The 20,898-nt window shown below is 40.1% G+C and overlaps 1 protein-coding gene across 3 annotated transcripts in view; it reads left to right on the forward strand.

Annotated features, from left to right (window-relative positions):
* AFAP1 (actin filament associated protein 1) overlaps positions 1 to 20,898 on the forward strand; it is a 111,054-nt gene that overhangs the window by 43,327 nt on the left and 46,829 nt on the right. For all 3 annotated transcript variants that reach the window (XM_038134743.1, XM_038134745.1, XM_038134744.1), the window contains exons 2-3: positions 5,684 to 5,812; positions 10,906 to 11,003. In XM_038134743.1, the coding sequence (XP_037990671.1) occupies positions 5,686 to 5,812; positions 10,906 to 11,003 (225 nt within the window). In that variant the 5' untranslated portion in view covers positions 5,684 to 5,685. The remainder of the gene's footprint in view (positions 1 to 5,683; positions 5,813 to 10,905; positions 11,004 to 20,898) is intronic.

Consider the following 20,898-nt stretch of genomic DNA (forward strand, 5'->3'; position numbering starts at 1 on the left):
TCAGATTTTGTGTGCTTCTGTGTGAAAATATTTTCCTGGATAAATTAAAATAGTTATGAAAGGGTTTTTTTATTAATTGCTGAATACAGGACATTTGTAACTGCATTATAGGATTGAGTGGAAGTGCATCAAAGTGATTTTGTATTTTTCTTCACAAACATTTTTGTCTCCTTGTGGCTCTGCGTTCATTGTAGTGTCCCTGATATTTATAACTTTATAAGGATAGTGACACTATTTCAGGAGAAATGGATATAAGCATAAAGTTCCCATTCTGCTTTTTATTTTAAATGAGAACATACGTCTGATTTCTACAGTGTTGCTTGTGTACCCAAATACCAATGAGGTTTTTTTGAAGGATTGTTCCTTCAAAAAACCCATTGAATGGAACCATTCAGTGTTCCTCCATGAAGTTTTTATATATGGGTTGAAGCTTGGCCTCAATATTACCCATTAATCCAATCAAATTTGTTTGGGGAAGTCAGTGGGATCACCCCCCCCCCATGAAACTAGGGCTCAGGATGCTGACATAGATTTTTTGTTTTCCTGGAAGATGTAATTCACATAAATACACCTCTCTCCACAAACAGAGAGGTAGCATGGTGAAAGTGTCTGGCCTGTGTTTTATACAAAGTCAGATTAGATTATTTCTTGTAGTGAGTCTCTGTTCTAGCCTTCAACTTCTGCAAATGACAAACTAAACAGAAAACAGAAAATATGAGCACAGAGAGATTTGATTCAGCAGTGTTCAAGGAACTGATCAATACAATCTTCTAAAAAACTGAAGCTCAATTAAAATTCATGTTGCTGTGATAGATTTGTATACTTATACATTTTCATAAATGCATTTATAACAGACATACAGGCATGGAAGTGAAGTTATTCTGTGTGGGACATTTGTGCTGTATGGAGAAGACAATAATTAATAAACATACTTCCTGTCCTCCTTCCTGGACTTGCATTTTTTTTTCTTCTTTAAAAGTCCACTGGTGTATATTAGTCAACTGAAAAACACTTTCAGGTATTTGTGCTATGGCAAGGTTAAGAAACACTGTAATTGCTAGGACTGACCAAAAACAATCTGACCATTTTTCTAATGAGCTCATTCTTGTCATTTCTTCTGGTTTAAGCAACCTTAATCATGTGTGTGATACAGAACTGTCCCTACAATTTTTTTCGAATCAACTGGAAGTGAAAACTGTATTCTTTTAAAAAATGGTTATAAGCTAGTATCTGTAAACATAGATTTGGAATAATTGCATCATTATGCATTTTTATTCCCATTTGGTTTTAGTTCTGGTTTGGAACAAAATCTGCAGTGTGATGTAATTGCCTTCTTCTGATTATTTTTGCCTTGGTGTATTCTGTTGCTGGCTGGTGTATATAGTTTTTATGTGCTGCCATTTGAAAAACTTTAAAACTCTAGAGAGCTGGTCTTGGAAACCCTTCTGGATTTATCATTGTTTTTTTATTTGTGCATGGCAATTACAGCAGCCCATTAGGGGCCTATAATTCCTATTGAGCATAGAATGGACTTCTCATCATTTAACGTGGAATGTGATTTTTGTTCCTCAGTCCAGCTAAAATCAGCTTACTGTTGTGATTACCATCCCTGGGCTCCACCCTGCCTTTCACCACCTGCCACTTCCCAGTAATTCCTTTGGCAAGGAGAATGCAGCCAAAACTGTCAAATAAATTGGCCCCTTTTTGAGAGCCTTCTTCTGATTGTTATTCTTTCTTTGTGGTGATGTCAGATTTCCAAGGGTAATCTGTCACTGGAGGAGTATGTTTTTCTTTGGTGCTTGCATCACCCGGTCTTTTTGAGTCTCCATTTAAGAAATAATGATTGCTTACTGAAAATATGTAGATTTTGTGTTACTCAGTACCATTTTTTTTGGTGAGTACATCTTCACTTTTCTAGGAAGGACAAAATGAGATTTTTTAATCCAGAAAATCAGCCAAGGATTGCCAACTGGGAAACTTGTTTCTTCCTCTGAACATACAAGTTCATCTTGGGAAAAAAGAGTTTGCAGTACTTTATTTCAATACACTCCATGGCAGTATTTCTACTCTTTCCTTAAGCTGGGAACAGCCTTTCCCTTCTTTCTTTTCAGATATGTGACTTGAGTGCATATATGAAGTGAAATTCAGAACTTTCTGCCTTCACACTTTGGTATTTGTGATGCTATTAACTCCCACAAAAGGAAAAACATCTCTCATTTAGTCCTGGTAGAAACAATGTCTAAGTGTTCTCGTCTAGCATTTTTTAACAGCTGCTAACAGTTTCATTCTGTTGTCACACTAGAATTGTGAATTTGGCTGCCTGCCTGAAGTCAGTGTCACACACCTGTGAGCTTGGCAAGGCAGGAGCAGCAATCTTGCCTTGCTCTGTGTTCCTGGGTGAGAGAGGCACTGCTCGACCTCTGAGCCTCTGGACAGCTGGCCCAGGGCACATGCAGTGAGTGTCAGTGTGTTGCCAAGGCAGTGTTTTGGCGTGTTTTCAAGTATTGCCTCACTGGTATCAGGTTCAGCTTCCCATCCTCTTATCCATCCTAACCAAAGCTTTGTTTTTTAAATCCTCTGCTGGGGCAGTTAAATTGCTTCCAGTACCTTTGGCAGGCTGGTCACTGTAGGTCGATGGGAAGGGGTCACCAGGGACTGCAATGCAGATTTCCTCCAAGACACAGAGAAAAGCCGCACAGTTATGTTACAATCAGGAGAGATTTGGGCTGGTGCAGCTCCCAGAAGTCTCTCCAGTTGTGGTTTCCTATCTCTTGTCCTCTTGCTTCCCTGTCTCTCTGCCTGGTGACTCTCCCTGTTTTCATTTCTCATTGTGCAATCCATCTGTTTATATTAGATTATAAGATCCTGAGACGGAGGATCTGATAATTTTAAATAACTTAACTTTGCATATCAAAGGTATCTGATGCTTTCATCCTTTTTTCCCTTCCTAGAAATGAAGGTTCTCAGCAGAGAAATGAGGTGACTGTGGCATACAATATTCTTTGGTGAAGAGGTGAAGCCAGAGCTCCCTTTCAGCCTATTTACAGTCCCTTGCCTTAAAGAAATCAGGAAACATGGCATTGCAAAGAAATATTAGTGCAGTAAAATATGCAATTACTAACAGTAATTGCAATTACTAACAATAAATATGGCTGTAGAGCTACATGAAAAGTATACATTTCTTGCTCTGCATACTGATTAGGTTTCACAATGATTGCCTAGATTGTATGATAATGATAGATTTCAAAAGCATGTATCATATCAAGTAACTATTAAAATATTAATATATTCTGTAAGTAAAATTAACAATATTAATGCATTTTATATTCAAAGCATACTTAAAAGCTGGAGACTGCTGTAAACAGAATGTAATATACATCTTGTCTCTAAAATTTATAATTAGAGGAAAAAGATAAGAGCTCATTATTTAGGTTTGGGTTTTTTGTTTGTTTGTTTGTTTTGGAGGGTTTTTGGGTCATATGGACTTGTTATTTCTCCTAGAGTCTCATGATCACTTACCACTTTGCAAATCTGAACCTATGCCTTTGTGCTTCAGAAAGCTGTGTGCTGCATTTATTTGCTTCATAATTTGAACAACTCTGGAAGTAATAGGGTTGTTGTGAAATACTTTGGATTTCTGACAGATTTCTAGAGAGCTTAGACAGCTACAAATATGATGACAAAAAAAAAATTACCATTGTAGCCATGGAATGTTTTTCATGAGCTACATTGTGAAGTAACACGGACAGTTTTCCTGTCATTTTAAAAAGCCTCTTCCTGCCAATATATTGTGAAAATCTTTGGGAAACATAGATCCTGAAAATGTGGACAGTTTATGTAATGGCAGTGCTACTGCTCAGTTGAATAAAAGAATATCATCACCAAGAAGAACTTGGGCAGGATGGAATTATATGTACAAATGAATAGTGTCTTTGAGAAAATTGAGGGTTAAGGGTCCAGAGCACAAGTCTTAAGGAGCAGTATGTAAGGGAGCTGAGATTGTTTGGACTGCAGAAAATGGGATTCAGGTTGGCCATTGTCTTCAACTATCTGAAAGGAGGTTGTAGGGAGGTGGGTGCCAGTGTTTTACCCCAGGGGAAGAGGAAATGCCCTCAGTTTGCACCGGGGGATGTTTAGGTTGGATACTATGAAAAACGTCTTCTTCTGTAAAAAGATGGTCAAACATTTCCTGGTCAAACAGGCTGCCCAGGAAAGTGGTGAAGTCCCTGTCCTTGATAAACACATGGATGTGGTGCTTAGGGACATGGTTTATTGGTGCACTTGACAGTGCTGTGGTTGGACTTGATGATCTTAAAAGTCTTTTACAGCCTAGATGATTCTATGAAATTACTTGCCAGAGCATACTTCTTCAGGGATTTCTTTATTAAGATGTTTTTGTTCCTGGTATTGCTGACTGGCACATCTTCTGCACTTGCCAGGAGTTTGTCAGCTTTGCCACAGCAGTCAGAGCATAGGTACAGTCTCCAAATTCATGGGAAAATCTTTGTTTCTTGGAGACAAAAATAGGCCAGGAGCCCCTGGCAGGAGTTTGGCTGACATCTCTGGGATAAAGCAAATGCACCTCGAACAAGGGTTGTTTAAACATCCTGACACATTCTCAGAAATGGAAGAAAGGATTACAGCTTCACTTGGGTAAACAATTGTATCAGAAAGGTTTTAGAAGTAGGGAAGAGCTGGGAAGGGAGTAAGCAGCAAAGAATGTACCTTTAAGAGGTCTGAAGGGGCTTAGCAGCAGTTGCCCAGTTAGGCCTGGAAAAGACTATGAAAACAAATGTGATTAAGTAGAGAAAAATTTAAATGGAGGCATTTCAGAATGAGGATACAAAACTATAAATAGTACATCCCCTTAAGCAAAGGGACCAGAGAATCTCAGAATATGAGAGAACTGAAGCATGAAAATGTGGTTCAAGACCATGGGTTTCCCCAGAAACCTGCTGAAGATATCATATGATCAGGCTAGCAAAGGGGTTTGTATGTATGGTCTGAGCTACTGCAGTTCTTAGGATGATGCAAGACTTTAGGGATAACTTGTAAGGCAAAAAGTAGAACTGTGCTTATGAAATTCACTGATAAACTGAGAAGCACTGGGAATAGGGAGAAGGAATGTAATTTTTTTCTAGAATTGGAAAGATTTGAGATCTGGAATAATAGAATAGGATGAAATGTGAAATGCATCACGTGGAATCTGGGGAGTGATAAGAAAACATGTGAGAGCAAACAGAAGAAAATGTTGAAGGAAAGATTCATTAAAATACCAGTGGTGTCTGGAAGCTTTACCAAGCCTTAAATTTGTTCTGCTGTTAGAAATTTTGTAGTTTGTTAATGGGAGGGGAACCAGAGTGGCAGAGATAGAAAAGCCAGGTGCCACTATTCCTTCACGTAATTTGTCTGGTGCTGGCTTCATCATGTGGCATGTGAAAACATGTGTCTTTCAGTTTGGAAATAAATGTTATAAATGCCAGCAGTGCTCACTAATGGACTATTCTGTTGGTTCTGTTAATGTACAGTAGTGTTAAAGTCTCTTTTCATCAGGGAGGACTTCATTTTATTTTTAAGAAATAATAGAAAATAACTATGAATGTGGATAAATGAGAATTAACTCTTGTCTTTTTTTTCCAATGGGACTTTTCAGAAAAAGTAATTCTATTCTTTTGTCTTTCAGCCATGGAAGAGTTAATAGTTGAGCTGCGCCTGTTTCTTGAACTTCTGGACCATGAATATCTAACTTCCACTGTCCGGGAGAAGAAGGCAGTAATAACTAACATTCTCCTGAGGATACAGTCATCAAAAGGTCAGTGCTGGGGTGTGTTTTCTTGCTTGCAGAATGCACAGAATAAGTCTGTGCTCAGTGAAATAACTTTAAGAGCTGAAGACAAGCCCTAAATTGAAGCAAGACCGAAAGACAGGGCGAAGCCAAAGTGTAACTTTCCTGAATGCTTTCCTTTGTGTCCAGCAGTAAAACACAGCAAAAGGCACACTTAGAAGTATGTTGGGTGCACGTGGGTGAACCCAGCCACAAAATTATTGCCTAAGTAGAATGTTTTCACTTCTGCTGGTAGAGTGGCTACTTCATTTAATTTGTGCCAGTAATGCTGTTTGTGAGTTTTGGTGCCAGGGAGTGCTGGCCACAGCATTGTTTCATCTGTGTCAAATGACCCAAATCCATCAAAAGGCCTGATACTGATACTGAGGTGGAGTCTGGTGCATAACTGATGCAGGAGTGCCAAGCCAGAGATAGGAAATGGTTGTCAGAATGTTTGGATTGCTTTTTGCAGTTAGACTCACGTTCTTGTTTTCTTCCTATCTAAAACCATTTTTATTGCACAACTTCTTGTCTCCATCAAGATTATGAGTGCAACATAAGTGATTCACTGTGTACAGGAAAGGAACCTTTCCACAGAGCTTTAGTGAAGAACATTCCTCACTATTTTTTCTAACAGTACACTTACATTTTTTTACCACACTTTTCTGTATGCAGTGACATCTGAGCCCTAGGACCTCTGTCTTCACTACATCTGACAGAAGTACTGCCAGTGTAAACCCCCAGTTTAGATTTTTGAAAAATACCATAGTTTGTTGAAGAAAAATGCCACATTGTGAGCAGCTGTATTTCTCTTGATTTGTTTCTTTCCTGGTGCTAGAAAAATGTGGTCTTGTTTGATGCAGTGTTGCCCCCATTTATTAAAGAAATAGTTTTTGCTGTGGGATTCAAGTCCAAGGAGATCTTTAAGTGATGATTGTCCTCATTTCGACATTCTTAAAGACCCACCTCTATTTCTACTTCATACTGAGAGAATAAGGTAGATACCAATTTCTCATATTGTGGAAGAAGTCTTCGTGTTACAAAAGCTCATCAAAATATAGCAAACTCCCCAAAAATCTGTAGGGATGAACCTGCAATTTATGTTTAGAAACAGCTGTATTTTACTGGCATTCAAAATGACCTCAGCAATGCTGAGCTGACACTGCACGTTCTTCTTGCAATCTTTACAGCTAGACTTGTTAAGAAAAACATTTGATTTGTTCTAGAAGTCAGGTGTCATTCTGTTGCCAGCTTTGAAAACATGGGGAAAGATTGTCACATTCTTTCTTTTGGGATTGTGGATGGTGTTCCAGGACAAAAACCCCTCCACTTCACAGTGCTGAGTATGTTTCTGGACTCTAGAGCTCAGTTATTTATGCTGTTAAATTGTGGAGTGATGCTTGTGTTGGTTTGGCCTGAGCAGACTTGTGTCCTCCATCAGTTCCTAGGCATGAGGCAAAGTTCTGCTCCCTATAGACAGTTCAAAATCACTTTGAGGGTGAGCAGTCTTAACTGTGTGAGTATCAATTTCTGTGTGCCAGGGCACCTTCCTAGGTGTGTCCAGTCTATGTCTCTACATGTGATAGATAAGAAGTTCCCAGAACCATAGCTTTCCACTATTCAGCACCTACCATTTAGGTTCTAAAGCCTGTTGCAGGCTCTGTAACAAGATCTGTTTCATCCAATTACTGGATCCGCCCATCACCAAGATCCCTGTGAGATCCATGTATTAAGTGGTAGGGCTTTGCTCAGTGCAGTTGTTACTGGAACATTTTACTCACCTCTAGTGCCTTCGTTCAAGGAGATCAAATGTGGACATTTCAAAGAAAAGTTGTAAAAGAGATTAAAGGATCCAGAAATACGCCTTCAAATTAACCAAAATGAGGTGTCATAATTAGTCTTTATGTAGGAAAGGAGTGACTGAGAACAAGCTCCTAGACTTACACAAGAGTAAGTGCCATGGCTGAATGCTTGTTTCAAAGTGGAAATAAAGCACGTTTTGAGCATTGAAGCTATGAACTAATGGAAGAACTTAGCAAGTTCTGCATGCCATTCCTGGCATCTTATCAAGATGGAATATTTTGCTAAAAGATGTGCTCTAGTTCAAACTAGAGTTAAGGAAAGCCCATAGTTCAATTAAACAAGAGATCATAGGACTATGCTTTATATATCTGTAAACTTTAGTTTATGTAATTGAGTGGAATTTAATCCAGCATGGCCTCTAAAAAAGCATCCAGTTTCTCTCCCCAGGCTACTCATATATTGCCTCTTCCTTTCTGCTAGCACAAACGTTATTTGCTTTTTTTTTGCTGGTTTAGTCCTAACCAGTGTCACTTCCCTGGTCTGGTTCAACCTAAGGCCACACACATGAGTATGCTGGCTCAAAGGAGAGGTTGGTGCAGGGACAGGAACAAGGCAGGGAAGGAGAGGAACTGCCTCCTTGGGAGCTCTGCCATCACATCCTGGCCTTGAGTGTGTGTGAAACTACCCAGGGAGTCATGTACTTTACTGGAGCCGACCCTGCTGCTTTTTTTATCAGTCATAACATTCAGTACTCCCATCCCTTTGAAACTATTCATCTCTTCATTAAAATTAAAAGCAATAAAAGATGCATAAACCCACAGTACTCTGTAACTAAGATGAACTATCATTTGGAGTCTGTTTTTCAGAGTGTTGTTTTACTCCACCCACACAACTCCACGAGAGCTCTTGGGTTGCTGGCACAGTTTAAGAGGCTTGAGGACTATGCTGAGTTCAAGCTCTTTAGTTGCATTTGCAAAAAACAACAGGGTGAATCCAACAGGATTTTTTGATTGCTGAAGAAAACCATGTAAGATCAATGGGGAATTGTGATGATGGATCTGGGAAATTGGGAACTGGCTGGCTTTGTTAGAACGTCTGGAGATGATCAATTATGTTTTTCTTTGTAAAGGTGTGGAAATTATAGTGATGGGCTGGTTGGGTTTTAGTAAAACACTTCAAACTGAGTGAGTTCTTACTTGGAGAATTCTGTAGAAATATTTTGCCTTGTTTTGTTCCATCTCCCCTAAATGCACACTGTTTTCTTCACCTAATATCTATCAAGCAGAGAGAACTGGGCCAGGCAGATGTGTTCTTCAGGTCGTAGCTGCTTGGCCTCAGCCTGCCCTGCATCCAAACTAGTGGTTACTCTGACTAGCTGGCAAAACTATAAACCTTATTTTTCTTCCTGAGCTTTGGCATGCCCAGTGGATTGTAGGTCTGAAGAAAACACTTGGCATTTCATTCTAAAACTCTAGACTTTCTTCTAAAAAACAAAGACACAAAGAGTTTATTTTGGAGTACGAACTGTTGCTGGATTTAGTCATTTAATATGACTGTCAACACTGCCTGTTTTCCTTAACAGGACCTGATGCCCTAAACCTGTTGTACTCCTTTTGCAGTGTAAGTTGGTAGAAGAAATGAAATGTTAGAGCAGGTTCTTGTTAAGATACATATGGATGAAAACTGGTGAAAATAGTTTTATAGAGTCAGTAGTATTTACTTGGAATAGTTTGGGGTTTTTTCACTAAAAATCTCTTCATATGTGACTTCTGATTGTTATGGAAAGCATGGGAGACTTGGATATGGATGGCAGTTATAATATGGACTCATGACTCATCCTGTGTAAAGAGCAACGAGTGAAAGTTACACTGGAAGAAAAGAAAAAAAGGAATGTTTTGCAAGACTAATTACTCTTGATTTGTAGGAAGAATGAAGAAATAAGAATCTGTAGTCTTTAGAGACAGCTAAATGTATCAGTGTTGTTTTTCAGCCCATGACTTCACAGCCAGTGGGACTGGGATATTATGACAAGAAATGTTTCATCATTGATTACATTTTTGAGAATTACATGATCTTGACCAAAAGGCATCCATTTTACTGTGTAAATATATATTTTAAAAATGCAACTAAACACTAGGAACTAAATTCCATCTGGACTTAAACAGAGTACAAGCCATGGACTGAATTTTTGCCAGAACATTGAGAAGATGCACCCTAATCTTCTTTTGATATTTAGAAGAATAAACAATATCCTGTTTCTATGAAGGGAATTCAACTGTGGTTTAAATTATTGTGCCAAAAACACAGAGTGAGTTGGTCCTTCCTCTTTTCTCCTGTGAGGGAGATGCAACAACGACACAGAGGACCCTCGAAGCAGCTTTTACATTCATTCTTTTCCTTTATCAAATTCACCTGGAAAATTACGAGGTTATTAAAATAAAAAAAAATTAGTAAGAAGGAAATGGTGGGAAAATATGCTCAGTGTGCATTTCTGTTAATTGTGAATTGGTTAGGGCAGTGTCCCTCAGCAGGGCTCCAGGCTGGGGTGTCATAGCATCCTGCTCCCTGGGACTTGGACTCACACCTCAGCTCCATGATCAGAGGTGGGGGTGGCAGCAGGTTCCCAGGGAATATGGGCACTGTGGGCTTGACCAAAGAGCTGTCACCATCACTTCCAAGAAAAGCAGGCAGGTGGGGTCTCTTCTTCCACTCTCTTCTCCATTCTTTTGGCATGAAAGATGGTTTGGGGCTCATTTCTGCATGATGGCCTTGCCCATCCAAAGTGTGCCATGGGAACAACTTTTGATCATCTCCATTGAAAAAAGGCAGCTGGTCATGTACTGCCCACAGGCTGTGTTTTGTTCACTGTATGGTGCCACTGGGATGTTTTCAAATGTGGCATATTCCCCAATAAATGTTTTAATCTGGCAGGCACCTGGTAGTGTGTTTGAATGTTGTTTAAGTTTTGAGTTTGAGATGGATGGGCAGTTCAGAATGATTTCCTGTAATTTTTTTCAATGTCTGGTATTTGTTGATCCAAACAGCATATATGTCATTATCATATAGAGCAAGTATGTGTTTGTTCTGCTTGATTAAATTCCTGAATTCCCAGCATTCTTCCAGTCCTGCCTCAGTAACTGCACTTGGGAGGTGGGCTGTGATCGGGACTGCATGCCAGATTTCAGTGTGTGATAGTCAGACATGGGAGCCACATGTGGAAAAAATTACCCCATTTGCATCCTCCAAGGTATTAAGTGATGTTTGTTGCTCTTCCACAGGTTTAGAAATAAAAGAACATGTCCAGAAGCAAGAAGTTGCCAACAGTTTGCCGGCACCTCCTCAAATGCCTCTGCCAGAAATACCTCAGCAGTGGCTGGTGAGTGTTACATTGAATTGTATAAATATATACAAGATTGTATTTATGGTAAGTCCTAAAAAAAATGGTTACAAGAGAGAAGAGCCTGCAGGTCCAGGGAAATAATTATTCCTCTCACCTTTGCTTTGATGGACGGAATTCGGTTCAGCCTTCAGAAGAGACATCAAAAAATTCCCTGTGGTGAAATAAGCCTGGGAATAGGTCACTTGCAAAGGCTGTGGAATGGCAATCCTTGGAGATTTTCAGAATCCTGACAGAAGTCTGAGCATCATAGCCTTAATTTCAAGGGTTGACCTGTCCTGTGTTGGAGTTCAGCCTAGCCAAGCTCACAGGTCCCCAGCAGTTTCTTACACTTTTATTGATAACATTTCCTAGAGCAAGCCTAACGAGAAGACTCCTTTCAGTAGCTGAAAAATGAAGGTGCAGAGTTTAAAGTGAAGGAAGAATACTTCTTTTTTTATGAATAAAGTCTTTAGTGCGTTTCCTGCCAATCTCTGGGCAGGAAATTCCCTTCAGATCAAGAAGATGCACTGATACTTAGAGGTGTTTATAGCACAGATACTGATTGAGATCTGTAATTCAGTCCTCCAGTTGGAAGCAGCTGTCTTGTTATAGAAGAAAACTGTAAACAAGTTTGAGTGCTTCTCTCGTAGTGACTTTACAGTAGATATGATGAAGAAAACATTTTCCTTCATCTTTCTTCATATGATGAAGAAAACATTTTTTTGAAGAAGCGTAAGCATATCATGGTTTAGCGTGTGGAACGTTGAACTGATACTGATACAGGATCCATCTCTTTATTCTTGGGTGGAAAATTCTGTGCACAATGATACGGACCATCCATGGAGACCCACATTCATTGAATCAGGAAGCACAGATGCAGCTTACAGGGCCAGAGGAACTGGATGGTTGATGTTCTGCCTCATTTTAGTGTGTTATTTTGTTATCACACTTATGCCTGGGCCTGAGGGATATATAAGCCAGTAGCATCCTATGAACATAAGAACTAATGTATCAAATCAAGCTCCCGGCCAGCCTTTTGTAAAATGCAGAAAAAAATAATAAAACATAACAAACATGTATTGTATGGAATACCTTAATCTTACTTTCTTTCTAAGCAATGACAGCTTTAGGTTTGTGACAGTAGATTAATTATGCATATATTTAATGGATGCAAAAGAAGTGTTATTAATATGCAGTGAAACTTAGAGAATCCATTTCATGGTTAACAGTGCCAGAAACTGATTATTTTTATTTAATTCAAAATACATACAGCATAAATTACAAGGGAAATGGTTCAGAAGAGGCAGGAAAATTATGCGAAATTAACATTCCTTTGAAATGTAGACTTCAGGTACTTCAGGTTTCATAAACTGAAACCAACTAAGATCCTCATTCTTTTCTATTTGTGTGGGTTCAGTTTGGCTCTAAAGATTCAAGTTGTTTTTCTTAGAACAACCCATCTCCTTTTCCTTTCTCATACACTAATGTGTAAATTCCCCTAAAGTTGGTACAGCTGCAGCAAGTTAAATGGTGTGAAGTATGAATTAGGTCCAGGAGGTCAGCACTGGTTTTTGCAGTAGTTAATTTTGGATTTTTAATAACAAAAATATTTCTCTGAGATACTGTGGGAATTACCATGGAAGTTGACACAGTTAGAGCTGGCTGGTCTGCAGTGTGGTCTTCCCATGTTGAGCCTGGCAAAGTGGAGTTTGAACATGGCCCTCCCTTGTGATCTGCCTGTAACACTGTGGATGTTTTCACCTCGGTGAAATCAAGTTTTTCCATAATGTCAGAAGCTGATTTTTGCCAGAGTTTCTGCAATTCTGTTGCTGCTGTCAGGCAGTGGTGGATTTCACCTCCCATTCAGTGCCACTATGAGATGAGCCAGGAGGTGTTCCAAGCCTCTCATTGTCTTGCAATACCCAAATACAGGTTATGAGTGGTGATATTTTAATATGGTAGCGCATTGAAATTTGTGAAAAAGATGACAGACTGCTGCTGTCCTGCAAAAGACCAGGAGGAATCCGAACAAAAAGACAAAACCATCAGCTGTTTGTCCTTTGAACACTATGGTAAGCTCAGATCCCAGTCTTACTTTGAATTCTTCTCTTGAAGTCACATTGATATAATGGAATTGATCATTATATAATTGATCATTTCTTGGAAACCTTTCTTTATTAGGTGTCTCTTTATTAAACCCTTGTTCTTATTGATATGTTCAGACTGTCATCTTTCTTTTCATACACAGGTCATTAGTGACAGTGGCCAAGATTTAATTCTCTCATCCATTACTGCTCTTGCATGGTGATTTTCAGTGCACCCTGAATCAGTGGAGTCCTTAAAATTTGTAGCTGATGCCAATCTCAATGAAAACTGTGCATAATTACAGTCATATAAATACAGAGCTACCTTTCCTAGCCACTTTTCATAGACTGTGTTTTCATAGCTGAGTGGAAAAAATTCCCTGGGCCCAACAGAGGCTGGAATATCCTGCTGCTGGTCGCCCTTCTTCACGTGGCAAGTTGGAAGTCATTCTCTATGGCACCTCTTTTTGACAGCTATTCAGGACAGAAAGTTTTTTCTGCTTGCTAAGTAACATCTAGTGATGGTCTCAGCCTCCAATGAAAACACATTGTGCTGATGGAGCATAGGAATTTACTGGAGGTGGGAATCAATAACTTCAAATAAACTATACACTGTTTAAAAATCTCTGGGTTTAGCCCATCCGTTATTGAATGTGATGAAAATTAAAGGTTCATTTACACCACTGTTTCTCTTTATGTCACTCAAGGATTTCTGCATTCAAAAATGTTTAGTCTGAATTGGTGTTTAAGTTTCTACTTATGTAAAGATGTGTGGGTGGGAAGGAATTCAATACTCCTTAAAGTAGTGCCAGGAGCCCGAATTATGTGTGGGCAGGTGCTGTGCAAGGTTTCCTTTGTAAATCTGTAAATAGACCTGTGTATTTGCTCAGGCCAAATCTTTTATCGGTTTTGTTATTCATCAGCCCATGAACTAAGAGTATAAAATTCATTTTATTGAGACATACTGTTAATAGTTTAAATGGAGCCTCAAGTTGTTAAAACACATTAGAGCCTGGAGAGTTTTCCTGGACTCAGTGGGCTTTGAAGGGACAAAGTTGAGGGACAAAGTTGAGCCGTAGGTATACTTGAATTAAGAAAATGACTAAGCACACAGACTCTTAGTAATTCTCTTTTGTATACATTTCCTTGGCTGCATCTGGTCTAGCAGACTTTCTGTCAGGCATAGAAAGCCCAAATCCCCTCTTGCTTTAGTCTGAGTGTGCAGCTCCTTTAGGTGGCTGGCGAAGTAAACTCTGCAGACGAAGGATGTGAGGCTTGAGGGCAGCGCTGGGTCCCTCTGGAGAGCTGAGACACCGCTTGTGTGGGTGCCTTACTCTGAGCTTGCCAGCAGGAATTCAGTGCCGGCTCTGAAGCTTTGTTTGGGTCAGATGAGGAGCAGGAGGTCACTGTGTTTGAAGTGGAGTCCTATCTGTTCTTCCTTCCTGAACCTTCTCACTGCCGGGGCTTGCTTTCAGCCTGCCTCACCCACCTCTACAGCAGCAGCTGATTGAAGGCCTTCTCCTGCTCCTCACAGGCACGAAGCAGTGCTCGATGATGGGTTTGGAGGAGTAACAGAGCCAAAGCTCTGTGCGTGCTTCAGAGTGCTGCTGGTGGTTTGACACCTGGGATCCCATCATTGTACCATCACCAAGTTGCCTTGAAGTACATTTTCCACTGAGGCAGTAGGATAATATCCTGTGTGTCCCGCTGCTCAGATGTGCCTGAGGATTACTGGCATAAATTATCCACAGCATGACAGTGACAGAATACTTCTAGCCTCCAAGCATTTGGTTGTCATATTACATCTGACAGTTGGTGATTTCATTGCACTGTGCTGTCCAACAAAATCAAACACAAACAGCACACTTAGCTAGTTTGCATGATTTTCACAGTGAAATCGAGTTTATGTTTTGTTTTTCTTGGAATATTGACAATTTAATAATTATTTAACCGCAACAAATGTTCAGCAAAATTCCAGAACCCTGCAGATATGAATCAAAAGAATGGGTCATCTTCCTCCAACCCACTCCTGCACAATACACATTCACTCTGTAGGAGTGCTTCATATAAATGAGTTTCCTGTTGTGGAGAAATCATTTGACAGCCTCCCTTTATCTGGCTGCCTGTCAGGTAAACTCTTAGATATTTATTAAAAAATGCTGAAATGGGACAGTGTCCTTGGAGAAGAAGAAAAATCACCTGGAGATTTAAAGGATTCTTGAGGTGATATATCACCAATTATATTACTCATTCCTTGCACAGCAAACCAAAAAGTGCCAGTTTTTTAGCTTTTTCCAAAATGTGCCTTGAGAAAAGTGCCATAACAGAAGCAAGGGGTCCATGTGTCAGGTGGGTACTTGGGAATCTCTGTTTCATCTAGCTTTTTTTCTCTAATACTGAAAACCAGTTATTATTCTCTGTTTCTCTTTAAAGATGATCTTAAGACAGTATTAATTTTCAGGTTCTTTCCTTCCTGGAGCAGAGTCAAAAGAAGAGTTGAAAGCCACAAAAATAAATTTAACAAATATTCATTTGTTTCATTCAGAGCTTGCTATACCTTCAACTTGAACAGGTCTGAGCAAGTTCTTCCATAATGAAGGAACAAGTAAAGAGGCCTTTTTAAATTATCAGTGCAGTTACTCTTACTGCAGACAATGATAAAATATTAACCCTTTCATAAACCAGCTAAAATCTATTCACTAGCATTTAGGTTTCTTTAACCCACTATTTCAATTTTACAGTTGTTCCACCATTCCAGTGTTAGTTGCCAGTCTTTGTCTGTGTGTTTAAGTAGGTCTTTTTCCCCTCACCAGGGTACGTGTGCTTCAGATATCCTTTGTAATTCCCCTCAGGTTTCATTTCATTCCACTGTGTTTAAGAAAAGCTCTATCAGTTTCATTCTGAGCTGTGGTTCAGTGCTAGTGAATGATACCAGTATTTTTCCCAAGCACCTGCTATAAGGATCATGTACTTTGATCATAAGTGACCAGAACAGCAGTCTGAACATAGAATGAACATAGAATCATTTAGGTTGGCAAAGACCCTTAAGATCATTGTGTCCAGCTGTTTGCCTAAAGCTCCCACTAAACGATGTCCCCACATGCCACATCTATGTGACTTTAAATAGCTCCGGTGGTGGTGACTTCACAGCTTCCCTGGGCAGCCTGTTCAGTGCTTGACCACCCTTCTGGTGAATGCATTTCTCCTAATACCTGAGCCTCCCCTGGCATGACTTGAGACTGTGACATTTGTCCTGTTGCTTGTTATCTGGGAGAAGAGACTGACCCCACCTGGCTACAGCCTCCTTTCAGGTGAGGGATAGGGAGGGTCTCTCCTGAGCCTCCTTTTCTCCAGGCTAAACACTCCCAACTCCCTCAGCCTCTAAGACTGGGTTCCAGACCCTTTCCCAGCTCTGTTGCCTTTCTCTGGACTCACTCCAGCATCTCGGTGTCTTTCTTGTTGTGAGGGCCCCAAAAGGATTTGAGGTGTGACCTCACCGGGGTGACAATCCCTGCCCTGGTCCTGTTGGCCACACTACTGCTGATCCAGGCCAGGTCCATTGACCTTCTTGGCCACCTGGGCACACTGTGGAATATAACATGTCATTGCATAAGGAATAAGGATGAAGAAATATATACCACCTCTTTTTTGTCTTAGCAATGTCTTGCAGGACACTCTAGTTGCCATTTCTGTTTTCCTCAGTGGAGGCTGGTGAATTATTGTTGATGATTTATTTCACAATTGCAAATGGTACCACAGAAAAGTTTCAGTTAAAGCAATTACCTTCTCAGTTAATTTATAGTATACCTTTGTAGCAATACACATAATCATATTTCAAAACTTTCCTCATGTCTAAGCTGCCAGAATGAGCTGCTCTCAGCTGCCTTTAGATGGAATTTACATTTAAACTGCATGAGTTAGAGTAGAATTGAGCTCCTTTACCAGATTCTTTTTATGATCATTGTGAAGCTATTTGCTCTTTTGTTTTTTTTTAAACTAGATACTGATGATCTTTGACCTTCTTGCAAGAAAATATTAAATTACTAATGCCACAGATTTCATAGGATATTGTCCTGCCATTTGTTGTAGAATGCTCAACCAGGTTTTTCATTTCTTGTTTCTATGCTATACCTGTCCATAAAACCCCATCCCTATGTTGATAGTTAGGGACCACATTTTTTGCTTTCCTGATCATGCTCATTATTGTTCTGTGCACAAATACATGGGGAAGGAATTAGGCCAGTAAGTACCAAGTCTCCTCTTGTTTTAATTTGATGCAGTGCTCAGGCCTTTAGACAATATAGTTCCAGTGGAAATGGCATTGCCTACACTCTACTGCCTCGTCCTCACTGTCATGTCACACACTTGGATGAGTTTATTGACTTCTGCAAGAGAAAGGTGATTTTGTCTTTCCTGGGGAGTACAGACACTTCTTTGAGCACAGTCAGAATAAACAACTCTGACTGAGAGCCCCATGCTGCTTAAAATTCAGATTAATCCTTCTCATGTAATATGTATGAAAGTGTTCCCTAGCATTAATTAAAGCCCATTTCACTTCTTGGTACACACAGACCCTTTGCTTGACATGAGTCAAGTCTATTGTTTTGTCTGAGTGATGCTTCCAACTGGCTGTGTAATAATCTTTTATTATAAATTATGAATGATACAGAAATACCTTGTTTTTGTTTCTGGCTCATTCACTTTCACTTTTAATTATTTTGTTAGATCTTCCGTTCCTTCCGTTGAGTCAGGAGTTCATTTTCACTCCAGTCATCCACAGAGTTTGGGTGTAACTCTTTCCAGCTACCTGTCCTTTCAGTGGTGCATTCCATGCTTCAGTTTTTTTGGTTTTATTTACTATCTCAAATAATATGTATGTAGTTACATACAGCAGCAAGAACTGAGACATTTGTATCTGGACACAGACTGACAGTGCCATCAGAGGTGCAAGAACCAACTGGGTTTCCTACTCAGTCAGTGTACTATGTTGTTCTGTTACTCTTTCCACTTGGTCCTCTTCACTGTCATCTTTGCCTTCCTGTTTCTTGGGTGAAGGGGCTATTCAAGTATCTGAGCAGATGTGTTGTGCCTTGTGAAATAATAACTCAGCTCCTGGTGAGGTACAGACAATCTTCAGATCAAACTGTGGAGCCATAGGACGCCCTGATTCATTCTTTAATGCAGGCAAGCCTGTTCAGATCTCTTTCCCATCATCAGGCTGTGCTTTCTGAGGCTGTGATCTGTTTGTAGTCACTGTCTAAGCACTTTTCCAGTGATACCTTTAATTAGGCATTCACCCCCGAGTCAGCAGACATGCTCTCAGGCTGTGTCAGATGTTCCTCCGCTCCCTGGAGGACAGGGTGCCAAGTGTGTGCCTGCTGTTCTTAACCTTAAACCTGCTCAAATCCAGGATTACCCCCTAAGGAGAAGCTCCACTTGAGCTTATACTCATCCTCTGCCTGGTGATCACTTGCACTTCTTTCCCCCTTGCCCTCATCTGTTCAGCACTGCAGGGGCTGGTGGGTGACCAGTTCTGCTGTTCCTGGGATTCATTTTGCTGGGCCTCCCATCGTGTCAAACTCTGGCTCTTGGTTTTTCAGGGAATTCCTTCTGGTTTTCCTGGTAGCACTGGCGTTGTAGAGGTGTGGGCTATAACTGCATGTGCAGTCAGTGATGGTCAGGTGGGACTACACCAACAGCCCATCTTGTGGCCCTGTTACCCCCCTTCTGGTGGGACTGACAGGGTTACTCCATTCCAAAACGTTGAGCTTTGTAGCTGTCTGTCTGGTTTTGCTGCCCTTTGTGCTCAGAGGCTGGGAAGATAAGTTGTTAGACTTCCTTCACATTATTTGGCTCCCGGTTTTGTGGTCTCCAACTGACAAGCTCAGAAATAATAAACTTAGAATAAGAAGCAGAGGTCAAATGAAGAATATTTCTCAGCTTTTCCTTGTGTACCCTCAGGCCAATATTGCACAGCTTAAAATGATCTTAATGTCCCACAAAGTCAGCACTTTTGTCCTGAATAAATCCAAAGTCCATCCAGGTCGTCATCTGCTGAAAATAAATAGTAAATTCTCTTAAATAGAACTTTGGATTTATTTAAGGGCTGTCATACCAAGCACATGGCAAGTACTAATGCCCAGTTTCCAACCCTTACAGCATTACAAAAAAAGCCTGATTGAAATGTATGCTCAGTAATTATGCAAATTGCATTTTACTCAGTTTGTTGGTTCATCTTGCTTTGTGGACACCCATTTCTGCACATGTGGAGTTAGGGATCATAGATGTGTGCATACTCTTCCCCCTGCATCCAGGCTGAAGATGCAGTGGGGGCGTGCAGAGGCCAGGTCTAAGCTTGCTCCAGAGCAAATGACATGTGCCCATCTCAAAGTTTGTTCTTGACAGCCCAGATTTGCCTGCTGGTTCCTGAACAGCTTTCTAGGACATCCCCAGCATGTGACACCTTTTCTGTTCTCGTGTTGCTGCCTCCAGCAGTGAGGGGCTCTGTGTGAGCTGGGTCCAAACTCGTGGTTGATGTAATAACACAGCTGTAAGTGTGACTCTTGAGCTGGTGGCAGTGTTTTCCTGCAGCACAGGTTACTGACAGGCTCCGCTAAACTCAGTTCCCACATCCTAAATCATTGCATAAAGGAAGGTATTTCTTTCTGTTTTCTACAGAGTGGAAGTCTTCATTGGGGTATAAAGCAATTTTATGTCCTCAGGCCTCTATACATTGACATTTATTTTCCTTTGTCTTTCAGACTGCTTTCCATATTGTCACCGGATTATCAGATAGACCGTCTGTAAGATAAAAGTTACTGTCTATCTTGCTCAGTACCCTTGAATAGAAGGGGGGAAATAAAGTAGTGTATCTCCTAGGATAAAGGAAGAAAGAGTTTATTTGTGGTCTGTGGAATACAGGTGGGCAGGTGGAGGGAAAGATCATAATATGCCATTAAATTAAAATGTCCATACAAGTCTGTTTCAGAGTCCAGTAGTTTCTTTCTCTTAACAATCAGTTGTGTCAGCTGGAATTTGGCATCCCATGCACAGTCCAGTCTAATTTCATCAGAGATCTCAACTCTGTAGTGTAATGATCACCCCATCTGCTTCTTGGTTTCAGTTAAAGCAGCTCTCAGTTGGTCTCAAACCCAGGACCTGACATTTTCATCAGTACCGTTTCATTATTGCTGTTATTGTTCTAGACAACAACATATTACATCTTTGTCCCTTTTCTTCCCAGGAGATAAAAGTAATGTCAGTTTCTTTTCTCAGTTCTTATTCCTGTGACTGAGAGAGGTGGTTTATCTTGAGAGGCAACATTACCTAGTTTTTTTCTGTGTTGCCTCTCATTAAACCAGAACAAAACAAAACAAATAAAAAAGGAGAAATTCATGCTGATGCCTTCCTTGCAGTTGCCAGGTCTTTCCTCCTGATGCCATTCAAGCTACATATGTTCTGGTCTTTTATTTATTTAATCTTTTTAAAGAATATGTAAATAATTTTGTGGGGTTTATGGTCTTTTTTATATTTTCAGGTAAACTATAGAAAAGTTATTGAATAAAGGCTTAATTCATAATTCATAACTTCATCAAAATTCTTCCACTAAAAATTGCTGAGTGGAAAGAACGAAACCACACAACTAACAATAGTAAAAACATTAAAGAACTATAATATTAGTAACTAATACCAGAATGCACAAATAAACATTTTTATGTATCTTGGTGGTCACACTCATAAACTCCATAGCTGCCAAAAGATGTAGTTGTTTATGGTACAGATTTGAATGAGATTTTATTTTGTATTTA

Source organism: Motacilla alba, chromosome 4 (genome assembly GCF_015832195.1).
Source record: "Motacilla alba alba isolate MOTALB_02 chromosome 4, Motacilla_alba_V1.0_pri, whole genome shotgun sequence".
Classification (NCBI taxonomy): Eukaryota; Metazoa; Chordata; class Aves; order Passeriformes; family Motacillidae; genus Motacilla; species Motacilla alba.